The sequence below is a fragment of the Nerophis lumbriciformis genome, linkage group LG04 (assembly GCF_033978685.3).
Source record: "Nerophis lumbriciformis linkage group LG04, RoL_Nlum_v2.1, whole genome shotgun sequence".
In the NCBI taxonomy this organism is placed as follows: domain Eukaryota; kingdom Metazoa; phylum Chordata; class Actinopteri; order Syngnathiformes; family Syngnathidae; genus Nerophis; species Nerophis lumbriciformis.
The window spans coordinates 24,120,596-24,137,500 of record NC_084551.2 but is presented as its reverse complement, the minus strand read 5'-3'; the positions used below and the strand labels follow the sequence as shown (position 1 = coordinate 24,137,500).

Genomic DNA, 16,905 nt, shown 5'->3' with positions numbered 1-16,905 from the left:
AGGTAAGCCAAGATGGGAAGTCTCTATTAGACAAACTGCAGCGACCTTTGACCCCGGGGAGTGCGGATTCACTAATGGCGTCAGCCAACTACTCCAAGGCGGTGCACCACGTCCTAGACATTATTCATGAAGTGCTCCATCATCAGAGACAGCTGGAAAACATCTGGCAGCATCGCAAAGTTCGCCTGCACCAACGCCTGCAGCTGTGTGTTTTCCAACAGGATGTACAACAAGTGAGCAAGCAACACTTCCATTATTGTAAAAAAAACATTTTAATAATGCATGCAAAGGTGTATTACTGGTAATGGAGATGTTTTCGACGCCGGAAAGCCGATGTATGATATAAGGGATGTAATATAATCAACTCAAAAATCTCCAAAGCCCTTTGTGCTTCCTCTTGGGTTTATAAAGTAAGAGCATCCGTCGACTGAGCGAAACGCCATGAGACAGTCTAGATGGCGAAGCTCTTAGATCAAAACTACCGAGTTGGTGTACAGCGCCTTCTCTGTTTTCTACCCTTTGGGCGTGAACTCTTTTCTGCCTCTCTACCCTCTCGCTCTGTGTTCCTTGCTCTCTTTCAGGCAGCATCTCCATGATTCTAGCATTCAACGCTTCCATCTTGCCTCTAATCACCCCTCTCTCTTTGTAGTGGTTTCTATGGAGAAGCAGTTTATTGCCTCAGAACATTGTGCATTGTGATTGTACATTGCCTGATACCATGACATTAACATTGATAAAACTAATTGTCATTGCACAGTAGCTTTTGTATGTAAACCTTAAGGTTGCTTAAAGGCCTACTGAAATGCGATTTTCTTATTTAAACGGGGATAGCAGGTCCATTCTACGTGTCATACTTGATCATTTCGCGATATTGCCATATTTTTGCTGAAAGGATTTAGTAGAGAACATCGATGATAAAGTTCGCAACTGTTGGTCGCTGATAAAAAAGCCTTGCCTGTACCGGAAGTAGCAGACGAGTAGCGTGACGTCACAGGTTGTGGAGCTCCTCACATCCGCACATTGTTTACAATCATGGCCACCAGCAGCGAGAGCGATTCGGACCGAGAAAGCGACGATTTCCCCATTAATTTGAGCGAAGATGAAAGATTCGTGGATGAGGAAAGTGAGAGTGAAGGACTAGAGGGCAGTGGGAGCGATTCTTATAGGGAATATGCTGTGAGAGGCGGGTGGGACCTGATATTCAGCTGGGAACGACTAAAACAGTAAATAAACACAAGACATATACTGTATATACTCTATTAGCCACAACACAACCAGGCTTATATTTAATATGCCACAAATTAATCCTGCATAACAAACACCTCCCCCCTCCCGTCCATATAACCCGCCAACACAACTCAAACACCTGCACAACACACTCAATCCCACAGCCCAAAGTACCGTTCACCTCCCCAAAGTTCATACAGCACATATATTTCCCCAAAGTCCCCAAAGTTACATACGTGACATGCACAAAGCGGCACGCACATACGGGCAATCGATCAAATGTTTGGAAGCGTACTCACGGTACCGTGTCTGCATATCCAACTCAAAGTCCTCCTGGTAAGAGTCTCTGTTGTCCCAGTTCTCCACAGGCCAATGGTAAAGATTGACTGTCATCTTTCGGGAATGTAAACAATGAAACACCGGCCGTGTTTGTGTTGCTGAAGTCGGCCGCAATACACCGCTTCACTCCTACAGCTTTCTTCTTTGCTGTCTCCATTGTTCATTGAACAAATTGCAAAAGATTCACCAACACAGATGTCCAGAATACTGTGGAATTTTGCGATGAAACAGACGACTTAATAGCTGGCCACCATGCTGTCTCAAAATGTCCTCTACAATCCGCGACGTCACGCGCTGACGTCATCATACCGAGACGTTTTCAGCAGGATATGTCGCGCGAAATTTAAAATTGCACTTTAGTAAACTAACCCGGCTGTATTGGCATGTGTTGCAATGTTAAGATTTCATCATTAATGTATAAACTATCAGACTGCGTGGTCGGTAGTAGTGGGTTTCAGTAGGCCTTTAATATATTAATTCACATTGGAATCTGAACACTTTCCAACACCTGTATGTTGCTTTAAAGCAGGGGTGCCTAAAGTGCAGACCATTTGCGGCCTGCAGACATTGTTTTATGGCCCTCTACACATTCTAAGAAATACTATTACAAAAAAACACATAAAAGTGGAATTAAAGAGCGAATAGGTGTAAAGTAGGGGTGTCAAAGTCAAGGCCCACGAATGAATTATCTACGGCCCCCGGGATGATATTTGATTAGTATTAGAATTGGCCCGCAAGCCACAGCCGCCTGCTGCTGTTTTGCACGCACCAATGCTCCATCAGTGTTGGCGCTAGGAATTTTCAAAATGGGGTCCCACAGTACATTTTTGGGGTAAAACCTTTTTGGAACCGTTTTGAAAAAAAAGGATACATGTATGTATTATCCTGTTGTATCTCACATTCGATATCGTGTTTTGGAAAAAAGGTTGTCATAAACGTTACTTAACTCATTAAAAAAAAATAATACAAAAGAAAACACATTTTTATGCATATGTAAATTTATTCAGTTAGAAACATTCATTCACTTTCTTCTTTCCTTCATGGATCTAAACTTTACCCCTGCCGGGTATTTTTTTCTATACTTTTATTGTAATATTTTCAGAATGTGTTTGTTCTATTTTTGGTCAAAGTAAGACAGTTGTTTTTATTTTTTTGTTTTAATGCCATGATTTTAATAGTCCGGCCCGCGTAGATTTTCCTCCATGTGGCCATTCATCCATCCATCCATCTTCTTCCGCTTATCCGAGGTCGGGTCGCGGGGGCAGCAGCCTAAGCAGGGAAGCCCAGACTTCCCTCTCCCCAGCCACTTCGTCCAGCTCTTCCTGTGGGACCCCGAGGCGTTCCCAGGCCAGCCGGGAGACATAGTCTTCCCAACGTGTCCTGGGTCTTCCCCGTGGCCTCCTACCGGTCGGACGTGCCCTAAACACCTCCCTAGGGAGGCATTCGGGTGGCATCCTGACCAGATGCCCGAACCACCTCATCTGGCTCCTCTCGATGTGGAGGAGCAGCGGCTTTACTTTGAGCTCCCCCCGGATGGCAGAGCTTCTCACCCTATCTCTAAGGGAGAGCCCCGCCACCCGGCCGAGGAAACTCATTTCGGCCGCTTGTACCCCTGATCTTGTCCTTTCGGTCATAACCCAAAGCTCATGACCATAGGTGAGGATGGGAACGTAGATCGACCGGTAAATTGAGAGCTTTGCCTTCCGGCTCAGCTCCTTCTTCACCACAACGGATCGATACAGCCATGTGGCCCCTGAGCTAAAATGAGTTGGACACCCCTGGTGTAAAGTAACAAGTCAACGATGAAATATTGATGCTAAAAACTAAGGATGCACGATTTTCCAAGCCTATACCGAAACACGTAACTTCCTGCTTCTCAAGACCGATACCAATAACTGATTAAAAACATTTGATTTAACTACTGTAGTTTGTGCACACCTTTCTTTGTGGCTGACTTTGGGGCAGATTCTTTAGAAGCGCAGGTGTCTGCGTATAGGCTTTCAAAACACTGTTGGGGCGATAGTGTCGTTTAAGTTGGGTAATAAGGTTTGATAAGGTGTGTCTTCCTCAGACACAGCGAAGAAGTCCTACACGACCAACGCCATGTTTGTTTACAATGAGCTCAGGGAAAGTTTAGGACACAAGCAGGAAAATTGGGCGCGCTTGATTTGCTCAGCACATACAGCACAGTACTGTACAGGTGACCTGGCCCCATTGGATAGTTTATTTTTTGTTTCTTTGTTTTTTTAGCTTTATCAAAGCCATATTTTCTGGGGGGGTTTCTCATATTGGCCCAATAATTGTATGTCCCATATTTATCATACACTCCCAACAAAATCACAAAGCTAACATGCAGGAATTTCTTCTCTTTAAAAATGTATATATTGTATTGACTTTGAAGATTAAATGTATCAAAATGAGCCCTGCATCTTTTGAATTTTTAGTGTGCAGCCCTCAGTGGAAAAAGTTTGGACACCCCAACTTCACAGGAAATGATGAAAACAAACAATTCAGAGAAGGAAAGAGGATGGAGCGAAAGAGAAGGAAAGAGGATGAAGCGAAAGAGAAGCTATGAGTTATAGTAGAATCCTTGTAATGCAAATGGCATTTACAGCTTCTTTACGGTCGAGTGCACCCCCTATTGGTTTAAAAGCTGCACTGCCTTGTTGTGACATACAGTCTGAAAACTACCTTTTTTGCAATACAAATGTATTAATGCTTACCATGTGTGTTTTAAGGTACTAGACTGGATAGAAAACCATGGTGAGGCATTCCTCAGTAAACACACTGGCGTCGGGAAGTCTTTGCACAGAGCACGAGCCCTGCAGAAGAGACATGAAGATTTTGAAGAGGTTGCACAGGTAAGCTTCAGGCTTCTTGTTACTTGTGCCTTCAAAGGACGCCATTTCCATTGTTAGAATAACTCCTAAACAGTACAAAACTCATCTTTAGATTGTTTTAATTAAGTTAACTAGGTTTTATCTTGACTGTCCAATTCATGGGTGATGTTATGTAATCTCCATGTTACAGAACACCTACACTAATGCTGACAAGCTGCTTGAGGCAGCAGAGCAGTTGGCCCAGACCGGAGAATGTGACCCAGAGGAAATATACCAGGCTGCCCACCAGCTGGAAGATCGAATCCAGGACTTCGTACGGCGTGTTGAACAACGCAAGGTGCTACTGGATATGTCGGTTTCCTTCCACACGCACGTTAAAGAGGTTTGTCCTGTTCTCTTTCTATTTCGTTGTATCACCCAATTACACGGACATTTAAACACAATACACATACTCATTCATTGTTAATAGAGGTGGTCCTCAGGTTATGAAGGAGTTCTGTTCCCTACGACGTGTTTGTTGGAACTAGTAATGGGTAGGGTTGTAACGGTTTTGTAGATACCGCGGTATTTCGGTCTCAAAGTCTTCACAATAATACCGTGACGCCTAACAATATCGAACAAAAACTTGATGTGTATTTCTTTCCTGCGCTTTAGCGTTGGCCGGGTCTAAAAATAAACTACATCTCCCAGACTGCTCTGCGCAGCACAGGCGCCATGGTGTGGGCGTGGAACGGCATAAGCCGGACGTGAAGTGTGTTTGTAGTCGATGAGAGTAATTGATTTTGTCGATTTTGATAACATTTCCGGAAAAATGCCATCAAAAATGTATCCATAACTCTTTGAGTTATAGCAGGGCTCGAATTTAACCACGGCAACCACGGGAAGTGCCGCGGCCGCCTTTGTCACTTGCAGTAATGCTCTAAAAAAGTGACCAGCATCGGCGGCAAGAACATGCCTTGATCGCCCTGGACTTTTTACTTGTTAATGGACTAGGGATGTAACGGTAAACGGTATAATGATAATTTGCGATAAAATTCCTGACGGTTAGTAATACTCTAATTTTTTAATTACAGAAAAAACTTCATTTTTTAATGCATTTTAGGCAACACGAAGTCAGGCGCATGTGCACTAGCATCGGTTGGCTTGATTATCATGGCGGACAAACTACACAGACTTTGCTCCGGAGATTTCCCCTCGGAGTAAACGGAGCTAAGCGCTAGGTTTAATGTAATTTTCCCTCGTTTCTCGCCGTGCGTTCAAAAGCGCACTGCTGTGTTTAGATGGAGACAGGTGTGGACAAAATTGGAGACACTAAAAGTCCCCACACTAAAAGTATACAGCGAAGGAGAAAACTATTTGATGTAGCTTTTATTTTCTCAACACAGCGTCCATCAGCTATTGTGACTGAGAGTTAATGACATGAGGAAACATGCAGCAGGCGATGTGTCGAGAACGTTGTCACAATTTGTTTATAAAGTCTTTAGTTTGTTTACTAGGATGCTCACTCCTCCTTTATTTAACTCCAAACTGTATCATTGTTCAAATAACATCAATACTTGTTAAAATGTTTTGTCATCTCATCGAACTGAACGTAAAAAGCAAAACGTTTTTTACATTACTTGTGTTTTTTTCATGTCACAAAGCAAAAACCATTCTTGTGACACAGCATTTTGTTCATGTTTTATTGTGTGTAGTTAATTCCTTCTGCTCAAACTCTTAATGGATCTGTCCGGATACAGTCTACATGTACATATAAATGTACAAAACTTTAAAAAAATAATAATAATAAAAAATTAAGCATTTTCTATCATAAAGTGGCTAAAAAAAAACCTGAAAATGACCAGAAAGTATCAATACTACACTAGTATTGGCTACGAGAGCAATAAAATCCCGCTGTATAGTAATGTGGCCACTGATTGGCTCAGCCTCAGGCAGCATTACTATATTGGACTAAAAGAGAGTAAAGGTGACTAAAGGGTGTTATTTCATGTCAAAAGGGCTCATAATGTTGATAAACTTATTTAGAAGGTAAGATAGTAAACTTTTTAGTGCTCTAGCTCTAAAGTATTGAATTTATAATTATGGATTTCTACTTTGTGAAATTTCTCTTACCACGGTCATGTCAGAAACCAATTAACAGCGATAAACGAGGGATTACTCTACTGCATTCTGCAGCACACATACTGTATTCTTCCACTGCATGCACTTCCCCAGCCAGTGTTGTATTGTTCACAGACCAAAATTAAGTTTTTGAAATATATTTCGAGAGCGCATTCTAACCACAAAGCGTCGGAAAATGAGGACCGCCTGTATATAAATTGTATGTAATACTGCAGCCATTTCTCAGTGCATTACCTGTACAGCTCAATCATGAGAGGTTATTCTATTCTATCAGACACTTATTGGTTCTGACTACTTCAAGGAAATCAAAGATGAAGTCTGAGAGAGAAAGTAAATTGTACTGGCAGGACATAATAGCAAGTACCAAACCCCCCATCAGAAGTCATCCCTTTGCTAGTCACGATTCATATTTTGAGGATTATTTATATATTTTGCATGGGGATTATTAAAATCCTACAACATTGAATTTTAAAGCTTCATAAAATATTGTGATTTTGTAGCTATTTGTTCTTTTATAAAGATAAAGGCATGAAATATATTTGGTGTAATGTTTACTGGCGGTAGATTATGTGTTTGCTGCTCCCGGATTCCCTCCTCCAGTGGTTATGATAATGGTCACACATCTCTAATTGTCCAAATTAACCTTTTCACACTGATAAAGTACCATACTCTGCGTGCGTTAACACAAGACCCTGTTTACATAAACCCATTAGGACAGACTGAGTCACAGCGTTATTGATGAAGCTTGTCTTTAATGTCCATATGGACTAATCACCTCCATCCCATCTGTCATCTCACACCATTGTAGGTCAGTGTGCCAGCACGTGCGCACGAGTGTGTTTTTGTGTGTGTGTTTGTGCACGCGTGTGTGTGTGCGTTTGTGTAGCTATATTGCTGCCTTTGACAAGAACACAGATTAATGACAGGAAAAACAGATTCACTTTGATTTTATTGATGAAGTAGATGAAAGATTCTCAAACTGTGGTATGTGTACCACTAATTACCACTGTTACTCCTCAAACTGTGTGTAATGTTACAGTGGCCAAAAATGTTACATATACTTGTTAAATAAAACCTCTGCCTTCTTTTGAATGAATATTTAGGCCTACTGCACTACTGAATTTTAATGTTGGTCATTATGGTGGTACTCGGAGAGCCTAGTTTTTTCTGCGGGGGTACTCGGTGAAAAAAAGTTTGAGAACCACTGAAGATGATTATGTACTTAACATAACTATACTATACACCTGTCTATAAGGTTCAACATCGCAATTGTTTGTCGCCTGTCATCTTTAATTGTTTGTCATTCAGCGAATGTACAGTCGGTTACCGACAAAAATGTCTGTCTCAATGCCAGGTAATAATGTACACCATGTTACTCAGGGGTGGTGGCAAGGTTGGAGGAAGTATTGTGGGTCTTGAGACAGGCAGCAGGTGCCAGGGTCTCTCCTGCAGCCAGTATGCTTTGGCCAGAGCTTTAATGTGCTGATGCCAACTCACCCAGATGGCTAATCTGTTACAGAAAATGACTACTGATAAAACACCAGTGTGGAGCAGAACTGGTTGGATCTGATTTTCTCAAAGACATCTCCTGCATGTGCAATCGGCAGCTTTTATCGATTCCTACCTGTGCTCAGCCAGCACTCTGTTGTCTACATATTGTTCAATATGGCTCTACTTTTATCATTTTGATCGTCTGTTCCCCACCCCTTCCATCAAATATTGTAGATAGGTGGAGCACAAGCCAAGAAATAACCTTTTTGGATTTTTTTACACTTTTGTTTCAAATGCAATATATATTTTTAACATGTTAGTGAATAATGCATGAAATGTAACACCAAAATTCAAGCATATGCTGGACTTGCTACTATGGATGGGAGCCTTTTCACATTTGAATCAAAACTGTACCAATTCCCGGTGCCTAGGAATCAATGCCGGTAGTCAATCATATCAATTTTCGCTACTTTTATGTGTTTAGTGTATAGGCAACGGTTTGTTGCTATAGCCAGGAGTAGTCTTTGCCATTAAGTTGAATGTGCCAGTCTTTTCTTATGCTGAGCCCTACAAAGTGTTTAAACTGTAAGTAGTGTACTTATTGAACACAATATGTTTAATTGTAACATGTATTTTAGTTGTAGTTTTGATAACCAAATTTAGGGGTGTTAAAATCGGCATGTAAAATCGCTAATGCTAATCGTTAGCATCCCCATGGAAAATCCAATGTAAAGTAGCATCCAGCTAGCACATTTTGAAAAGTGGAGCCTTGCTGTACTTTTGAGCACCTTTTTCTTGTTTTGTTTGCATGGAAAATTGAAACAATACTTGGGGTATCCGCTCTGAATGCTTGACTGCTTGTTTCCCGGCCAAACGTTTTAGTTGGTGTTCTGTGTCTGCATCGAGATGTGACATCACATGCAAGAAAGGTACTAAAATATGGTTTCGTTTGATTTTACGTGAATTGGTATTCGATACAATACTGAAATACTTCGGTCGGTACCTATGAAAGTGCCAAATTCTGTACCCATCCCTAGTTGTCTCTACTTAACTACATTACTGCATTTTAATTAATTGTATAAACAATTGTACACTGGAAACTCTATGCATTTATTCATTTTCTCTACTCCTTATCATCTTTAGTGTTACTGCTGAGCTTGAGCCTATCCCAGCTGACTTTGCATTAGAGGCGGAATACACCCTGGACTGGTCACCAGTCAATCACAGTGCACATGCACACTTATGGACAGTTTAGGATCTTTAATTACCGTAACATACACTTTTTTGAATGTTTAGAGGAACCCAGAGGACCCGAGAAAAACACAGAGAGACATGCACAACATGCAAACTCCATATAGAAATGTTCCAACAGCAATTCAAACCCATATTTACCTACTCAGTGGCCTAGTGGTTAGAGTGTCCGCCCTGAGATCGGTAGGTTGTGAGTTCAAAACCCCGGCCGAGTCATACCAAAGACTATAAAAATGGGACCCATTACCTCCCTGCGTGGCACTCAGCATCAAGGGTTGGAATTGGGGGTTAAATCACCAAAAACGATTCCCGGGTGCGGCCACCGCTGCTGCCCACTGCTCTCCTCACCTCCCAGGGGGTGATCAAGGGTGATGGGTCAAATGCAGAGAATAATTTCGCCACACCTAGTGTGTGTGTGACAATCAGTGGTACTTTAACTTTAACTGTAAGGACAGACATCAAACCACTATACAACTATGCTGCTTACACTGGAAGAGTCTATCCAAATTACTGTACCTTAGATTCAGACATGACTGATTGTATTTCCTTTTATTGTTGTACCTCCACAAAATAACATTTCACACTTCAAACTTCAAACTAAATTACAGCGCGACATAAACAATTGATATTCTAAGTCAGGTGCTTTCTATATGTGTCATTTGACTTGGATTCAAGGATGTAGCGATAAACGGTATTGTTGATAACTGTGGTAAAATTTTTAACGATTATAAAAATGATCAAAAGTCTGTGATGGATAATTGTACTTTGATTTTTAAAAAAACTGACTGACGCCAGGTCGCTGGCTTAAATGCTAAGATGAAAACAAAAGACATAAAATGTATTTCCCCATTAAGAAACAACATACACCAATCTAAACATATGTAAACACACTGCTGTCTGAGCAACTAAGCTATTATATTGTCCACATTGATCAAACGAGCTGTGCTCTGCTGTCTTAGAACAGACTAATGTTTATACAGAGGTGTTTTTACGATGCTTTCAAGGACCACTGAACAGAGTAGGACACCACAACACTTCCAAGATATAATAGCTACCAATAGATTGTATTTGTTACGCACTTCTCATTCAAATAAATCTTACAGCATAAGAAACAAAAAACATGCAAAATAGTGGGTTTACTGTCAGTGTGTCTATTTATTTTAGTTATTTAAAAAAAAAAAAAAGAACCTTTTTGAGCATGTTCAACTATACTGCAATAATAACTGGGATCATTTTGGTCATGAAAACCGTGATATGAAATTTTCACATCTTTATATCCCTATTTGGATTATTTTTAAAAGGCCCTCTCTACCTGAGAAAAATTGCATTTGATTTAAGGTGCAGCAGGTGAAAATTTATTTTATATTCATTTTTATGTTTTGCAATTTTCAATTAATTTCCTAACTGCTATATGAAGTGTTTACAATTACACGTTTCTCGTTCCTTCGTGAGAGCCAGCCTTCAGTTGTGGTGAACAATTGACCATATTGCATTTTAACTGCTTGCCTTTCTTGTTAGCTGTGGACGTGGTTGGAGGAGCTTCAGAAGGAATTGCTGGATGACGTGTACGCAGAATCTGTAGAAGCCGTGCAGGATTTGATCAAACGGTTCGGTCAGCAGCAGCAGACCACCTTGCAAGCTACTGTCAATGTCATCAAGGAGGGGGAAGACCTCATACAACAGCTAAGGTGAGCCTTACAGTAATAGTTCAACATTGTACACAAAGGCGAAAAAAGCTACAAGATTACAGTATATATAACACACACAAAGGTCCCACAAAATTGGCTGATCAGAACCATAAAAGAACTGGCATTAGTTGCTTTTGCCTTTTACACAGCACACAGGCACCACATTGCGCTAACTGTGTGACATACAGTAGGAAAGGGATTCGTATGGCCCCATTCCTGGGTGGCTTTCGCATGAGAGGAAGGTGCTGCTGAAAATGATGGAAAGTGCCACTCTACATAGCAGCTGACGCTGTGGTCAAAGTTGGAACTGCCACAAAACTAATTTTAAATTATTCAACACTCTACTGCCGCCTAGCGGCTAAAGTGAATAGTACACCCCCCAATTTGTCTCGTTTCATGTGTCAGGTAAAGCTCGACGAATGGGGCCATATGAATCCCCTTCGTACTGTATACAATACTAGTCGGATTTGTTTTCGACACAACAGCAGGAGAAATGAGGTTAGGATGTTAAACTTAACACCCTTTTTAGGGCTTTCCACTATTTTCTTCCACACAGGCAGCTGTCATGTCTACTAAATGTAAATTATAGCCTACTAAATATTGAGATAATTGTGTACAGGTCTGACAGGACCCTAATCCAACTTTGATGTTGTGTATTCTGTGCACAGAGACTCCGCCATCTCAAGCAACAAAACCCCCCACAACAGCTCCATGGCGCACATCGAAAGTGTGCTACAACAGCTGGATGAGGCCCAGGGCCAGATGGAGGAGCTTTTCCAGGAGAGGAAGATCAAATTGGAGCTCTTCCTCCAGCTTCGCATCTTCGAGAGGGATGCCATAGATGTGAGTGTTAGACTTACAATGAAATATTATTTGTTTAGCCTCATCTTCCCTGTGCACATTAACTGAATACAATTGATTTTCTATAAGCTCAGGAAGAACACAAAATAATAAAGGGAAGGATTATGGAAATATGGTAAAGAGTAGCAATGGCGGCAATGCTGTCAATCGCTTCGATTAAAGTCACGCACAAAAATCAACATAGTATACTGTATGTTTTTTTGTTGTTGTTGTCTTAAACATGTCAACAAGTTATACTACAAGGAACAGCATGTGGTTAAATTTGCAGAATTATTAAGGAAAGTAATTATTAAATCCTACCCATTCTTCATAGATACAGTATTATAGATTCACACTATAACTTTTACATGTTGACACTGACATTTTCTTTGCTTACATTTTGTCATCTAAAGTTCACTTCCTGTTTTTGGGTAACCATTTTCTAATAAAAGAAAATAATTGAGAATATGTAGCAACGGATATAGAGTGCAGTGATAAGCAAATGAGAAGGTGTAGGAATATAATTACTAATAAGCTACTATAAGTACAAACACAACAGTAAATTTCTTATGCATTGGTTAGGTTAGGTTAGGTTACTTTATTAGTGCCCGAAGGTAAACTTGTTTTGCAGCCAGCAACATCAGAACATCCATTTAAACATACAAAGAAAGTAACATCTTAGATATGCAATACAAAGACCTACCACATAACAAGCATCACAAACATTGCCAAGATCATAAAATAGTACATGTACTCAAAGTTCCCCATAAAAAGGATAAAACATATAAAATCCCAATCAGATAAGATTTGGGACAAGCCAAAATAAAACACCATGGTAAAAGAATAATAAAAGAATAATTAATACAAAAATGAATTGCACTAAATCCCTTGCAATAGCTGGTTGAGAAATGTTGTTCTTAAGCTGACAATTTGCTCGCGCATATGTTCACAAAAGTAGTGACCCTCGCCCCATCCTTGTTTGTGAATGACTGAGCATTTCATGGAAGCTGCTTTTATACCCAATCGTGGCACCCACCTGTTCCCAATTAGCCTTTTCACCTGTGAGATGTTCCAAATAAGTGTTTGATGAGCATTCCTCAAATTTCTCAGTCTTTTTTGCCACTTGTGCCAGCTTTTTTGAAACATGTTGCAGGCATCAAATTCCAAATGAGCTAATATTTGCAAAAAATAACAAAGTTTATCAGTATCTTGTCTTTGCAGTGTAGTTAATTTAATATAGGTTGAAAAAGATTTGCAAATCATTGTATTCTGTTTTTATTTACGATTTACACAATTTGCCAACTTCACTGGTTTTGGGTTTAAGTACAAAACGAGCAAAAATGATGCATGATTTATCCGGGAGAGTCTTGATACCAATTTCCTTGACCCAGTCACACACAAAAAAGTTGTAGGCCTCCATGCTTTTCCAAGTTTACATCTGTTTTGTCATGTAGAATGACATCTGGAGCACAAGATCGTTCGATATGTGTCAAGTGTCTTCAGGCTATGTAGCTTCCCACACCTGAAAAAAGGAAGGACTTCAACTTGAACTGGATTCCACTCAATATTTTATTTGTTGATAATAGTGGTAATGATTGTGGGCTATAGGCATATTGGTGATATGAGTATACAAGATATAGTATAGTATAGAATAATATGCAGTATTGAGTATGCAGGTGAAAAACATGAAAGACAGAATCAAAGGCGAATTTGAATACAATTCATTCACATAGTCTCCTTCTCCTTCTCTATAGTAACCTTTAACCAATGACAGAATTTACTAAATCTCATTTTTAAAGTAGATTATTTTTTACTTACTATTTCATAATGGATTTTTGCATAACATTTAAACACATTATATTATAAGTGTGCATTCTGACCTCATGATGCATGTAAAATCAGGGTGGCAACCACTTTAACACAAGCCATTTTAATTATTCATTATTCATCTTCATCCACATATACATTTCACAACAGATGACCAAACCTGGTTTCTTACCGGCAGTCCTCTAAAGTTTGAGTCCTTTTTCTACACAGTGTTTTAGTTAATTAAATCAGTTCAGCATTTGTGTGTTGCTCTCCTACTTTTGCTGCAAACCAGTCAAATGAAATATACAACGTTTTAAGCATGTCTGATTCTAGCTGATTGCAGTCATCTGCTTGCATGTGCTGGAGTGCGCACTAGCGCGCTGCAGTGCACGCGGCCGCACAGCGCATGCTGTCAGCTGCATGCACGCTACAGACTAGTAGCCACACCCCCATAAGCAAGTCACAGCAACACATCCTACTCCATCCTTCCTTGGCAGTGTCGGACAGTGGCAGGGTGGATCGTACATAGTTTAGGCAAGCTCCGGGTCATTGTGCTGACAGTTTGGTATGCTTCAAGCCGCCGCTAGAACAGTGACGACGAGCCGTCTGACGTCAAGATGGTGCTGGGGCTCTTTACAGCACATGCTGAGCTCTTGGTAGCTGCCTTGGAGCTCTGGACTGGAACACACTGGCTCGGGGACACTCAAACCATCTAACAATGTCTCTGGAATCTGGATTCACACTGATGACTCTTCCAAGCTTGTCCTCTTCATGCGTTCTGGTCGCACAGCCAAACAACATCTCCAACAGTCACATTCCGTGCTGCTGTATGCCATTTGCTGTGGACAAACCGGTTGGCTCCAGAATTTCCAGAAATGATCAATTTGATGCCACATTTCTCTCAATCTTTTGAAGGGCCTTGTATTTAGAGTGTCCGCTTTGAGATCGGTAGGTCGTGGGTTCAAACCCGAGTCATCCCAACGTCTATAAAAATGGGAGCCATTACCCCCCTGCTTGGCACTCAGCATCAAGGGTTGGAATTGGGGGTTAAATCACCAAAACGATTCCCGGGCGCGGACACCGCTGCTGCTCACTGCTCCCCTTACCTCCCAGGGGGTGAACAAGGGGATGGGTCAAATGCAGAGGACACATTTCACCACACCTAGTGTGTGTGTGGCAATCATTGTTACTTTAACTTTAACTTAACTTTAATTTTGTGTTGCTCGGCCGAGGAACAGGGTACTTGGTGAGATATACTCTATTCTGCCTTCCTGACTCTGAACTCTGGCATTGATGGGTCTCTCGTTGGCAAGGTTGGCTGCAAGCTGGAGTGCTGTCTGACACTCACTATAGCAGAGATCTACACCTTTACCAAGACTCTATACCACCCTCTTTGTGATCCGTACTGCAGCTTCAGCAGCCCTGTTTCGGTGTGGTGAGTCAGCAGGTAGGATCTTCCAAGACCAGGACGTTCCCTGTTTGGTCATTTATTCTTCAAGTGTCTCTTTTTCCTGTCTTGCCAGGAAAGCATAGAGGTCTTAAAGGACAGGTTTTGTGAAAACAAAGTTTGCGCCAGGATCGGACCATATTTTCTGTGGATGGCCTCGGACTGCGGTAAACTTTTGATAGGCAAACTGAAAGCTCTCAGTTGATTTGTCAACTCAGCATGGCTGGCTCGGCTTGCCATGAAGCTGAACACGACACCCCCGACTTTCATGGTCTCTCTCTTTTTGATATCATCTTTTATATGGTACGATCCAAACAGGTTAATGGCTTTGAACTTGAATGGTGCAGCTGCTGTTGTCCTCTTTTCTGGTAAGTTTCCCATAATTTGTTTACAAGTTCTCCCTCTGACTTGTTTGCAGATGATGCACTTGTTGACGACCTTTTTGGCAATAATCCTTACTTTGATGACCCATACTTTTCTTGTCATCGTCAGCAAGGTTCCTGCTACTCCGTCATGTCTTTTGCTATATACTTCACGGGCCAGAAGAGTAGAGATTAAGACTTGAAAGGGTAGTAAATGAACAGCTTTGTGGTCCTCTCCAAATGCTTGGATTCTTCCACCACTCAGTAACAGTCCACTCATTTGGTCTTTGTAGACAATTAGTCGATCTGTTTTGCTGTTTGTGCTGCCAGGCAAAGGTCTCTAAATGCATCCTGTCTTTCGCTGACTGTGATGACACCAGTTAGGGGAACTGCTTCCCACTTTGCTTCTTTGGTGGCTTTGCTAAACAGAAACTTTTTGGCAGCTCTCCGGGTCAACGTTACTGTTTTCATTAGCGTTGACGGATTACTGAAGCGCTTTTCATCCACCAGGTTGTAAACTGCTACTCCTGAAAGTGGTCTCCTGGACTTTTCTTGGACTCTACTTTTGCTTATAATTCGCCTTTTCAGATTTGATCTGGTCAATACTGCCATGAATGCCTTCTTTTGGAGTTTTGTTATCTGTTCTCTGGCTTGAGCAGCGATTTCTGTTGAGGATTTCTGTGGCCATTCAACCTGAGGAAGATGTAAGAACTCGGGGCCAGACTGCCACACGGAGTCTTCAGTTAGATCTTTAAGGCTAGCACCCCTCATAATGAGGTCTATGATATTTGCAAGGCCAGGGATCCACCACCAATCTTGGATATTGGTGCTTCACCAACTCGGTTTGCAGAGAAAGTTTGATAGCTGTAACTCTCACGTTTTTTTTGCACCCAGCATGATCTGACTGTCAACAAGATGTTGCCACTTTTCAGCTTGGAATCGGCAGTGTCTCTGGAAGCAAGATTTTAGACGGGCAGCATAAATAGCACCACACATTTCCGCCTTCACATGATCTCCTTTGTGGTCGAAAAGGGTCAACTTGGCTTTTGCTTCAACTAGCCTTACAACAACACCATGGCTGCAGCTCCAGTGAAAATACATCACGACGCCATATGCATGCTTGCTGTCGTCTGAGAAAGTGATGCCATCAGGTTTTGCGCAGGGAAACAAATGAGTATGTGCGAGGTGAACTCGAAAGACTCGTTGGTCACCAAGAACCCCTGCTTGCAACAGTAAAAAGAAGGAAATAGCTGGGTTCGGCCACACATTCCGCCACGACACCCTGTGCAAGACCATCATGCAGGTCACACTGGAGGGTGGAAGGAAGCGAGGAAGACCACGGAAATCCTGGACAGACAACATGGACGGACCTGTCGACCCCAGAGCTATTGACGGCCACTCAGGACCGTGGGAACTGGCGCAGACTGGCTGCTTCTTCATCACAGTTATCCCCCCGACGACTTGACAGTCATGGGAAAGACTGACTGACT

The 16,905-nt window shown here is 41.5% G+C and overlaps 1 protein-coding gene across 2 annotated transcripts in view; it reads left to right on the top strand.

Moving 5' to 3' along the window:
* triob (trio Rho guanine nucleotide exchange factor b) overlaps positions 1–16,905 on the top strand; it is a 237,165-nt gene that overhangs the window by 119,488 nt on the left and 100,772 nt on the right. For both annotated transcript variants that reach the window (XM_061951061.1, XM_061951063.1), the window contains exons 11-15: positions 3–233; positions 4,305–4,427; positions 4,597–4,788; positions 10,788–10,957; positions 11,626–11,800. In XM_061951061.1, coding sequence (XP_061807045.1) covers positions 3–233; positions 4,305–4,427; positions 4,597–4,788; positions 10,788–10,957; positions 11,626–11,800 — 891 coding nt within the window. The remainder of the gene's footprint in view (positions 1–2; positions 234–4,304; positions 4,428–4,596; positions 4,789–10,787; positions 10,958–11,625; positions 11,801–16,905) is intronic.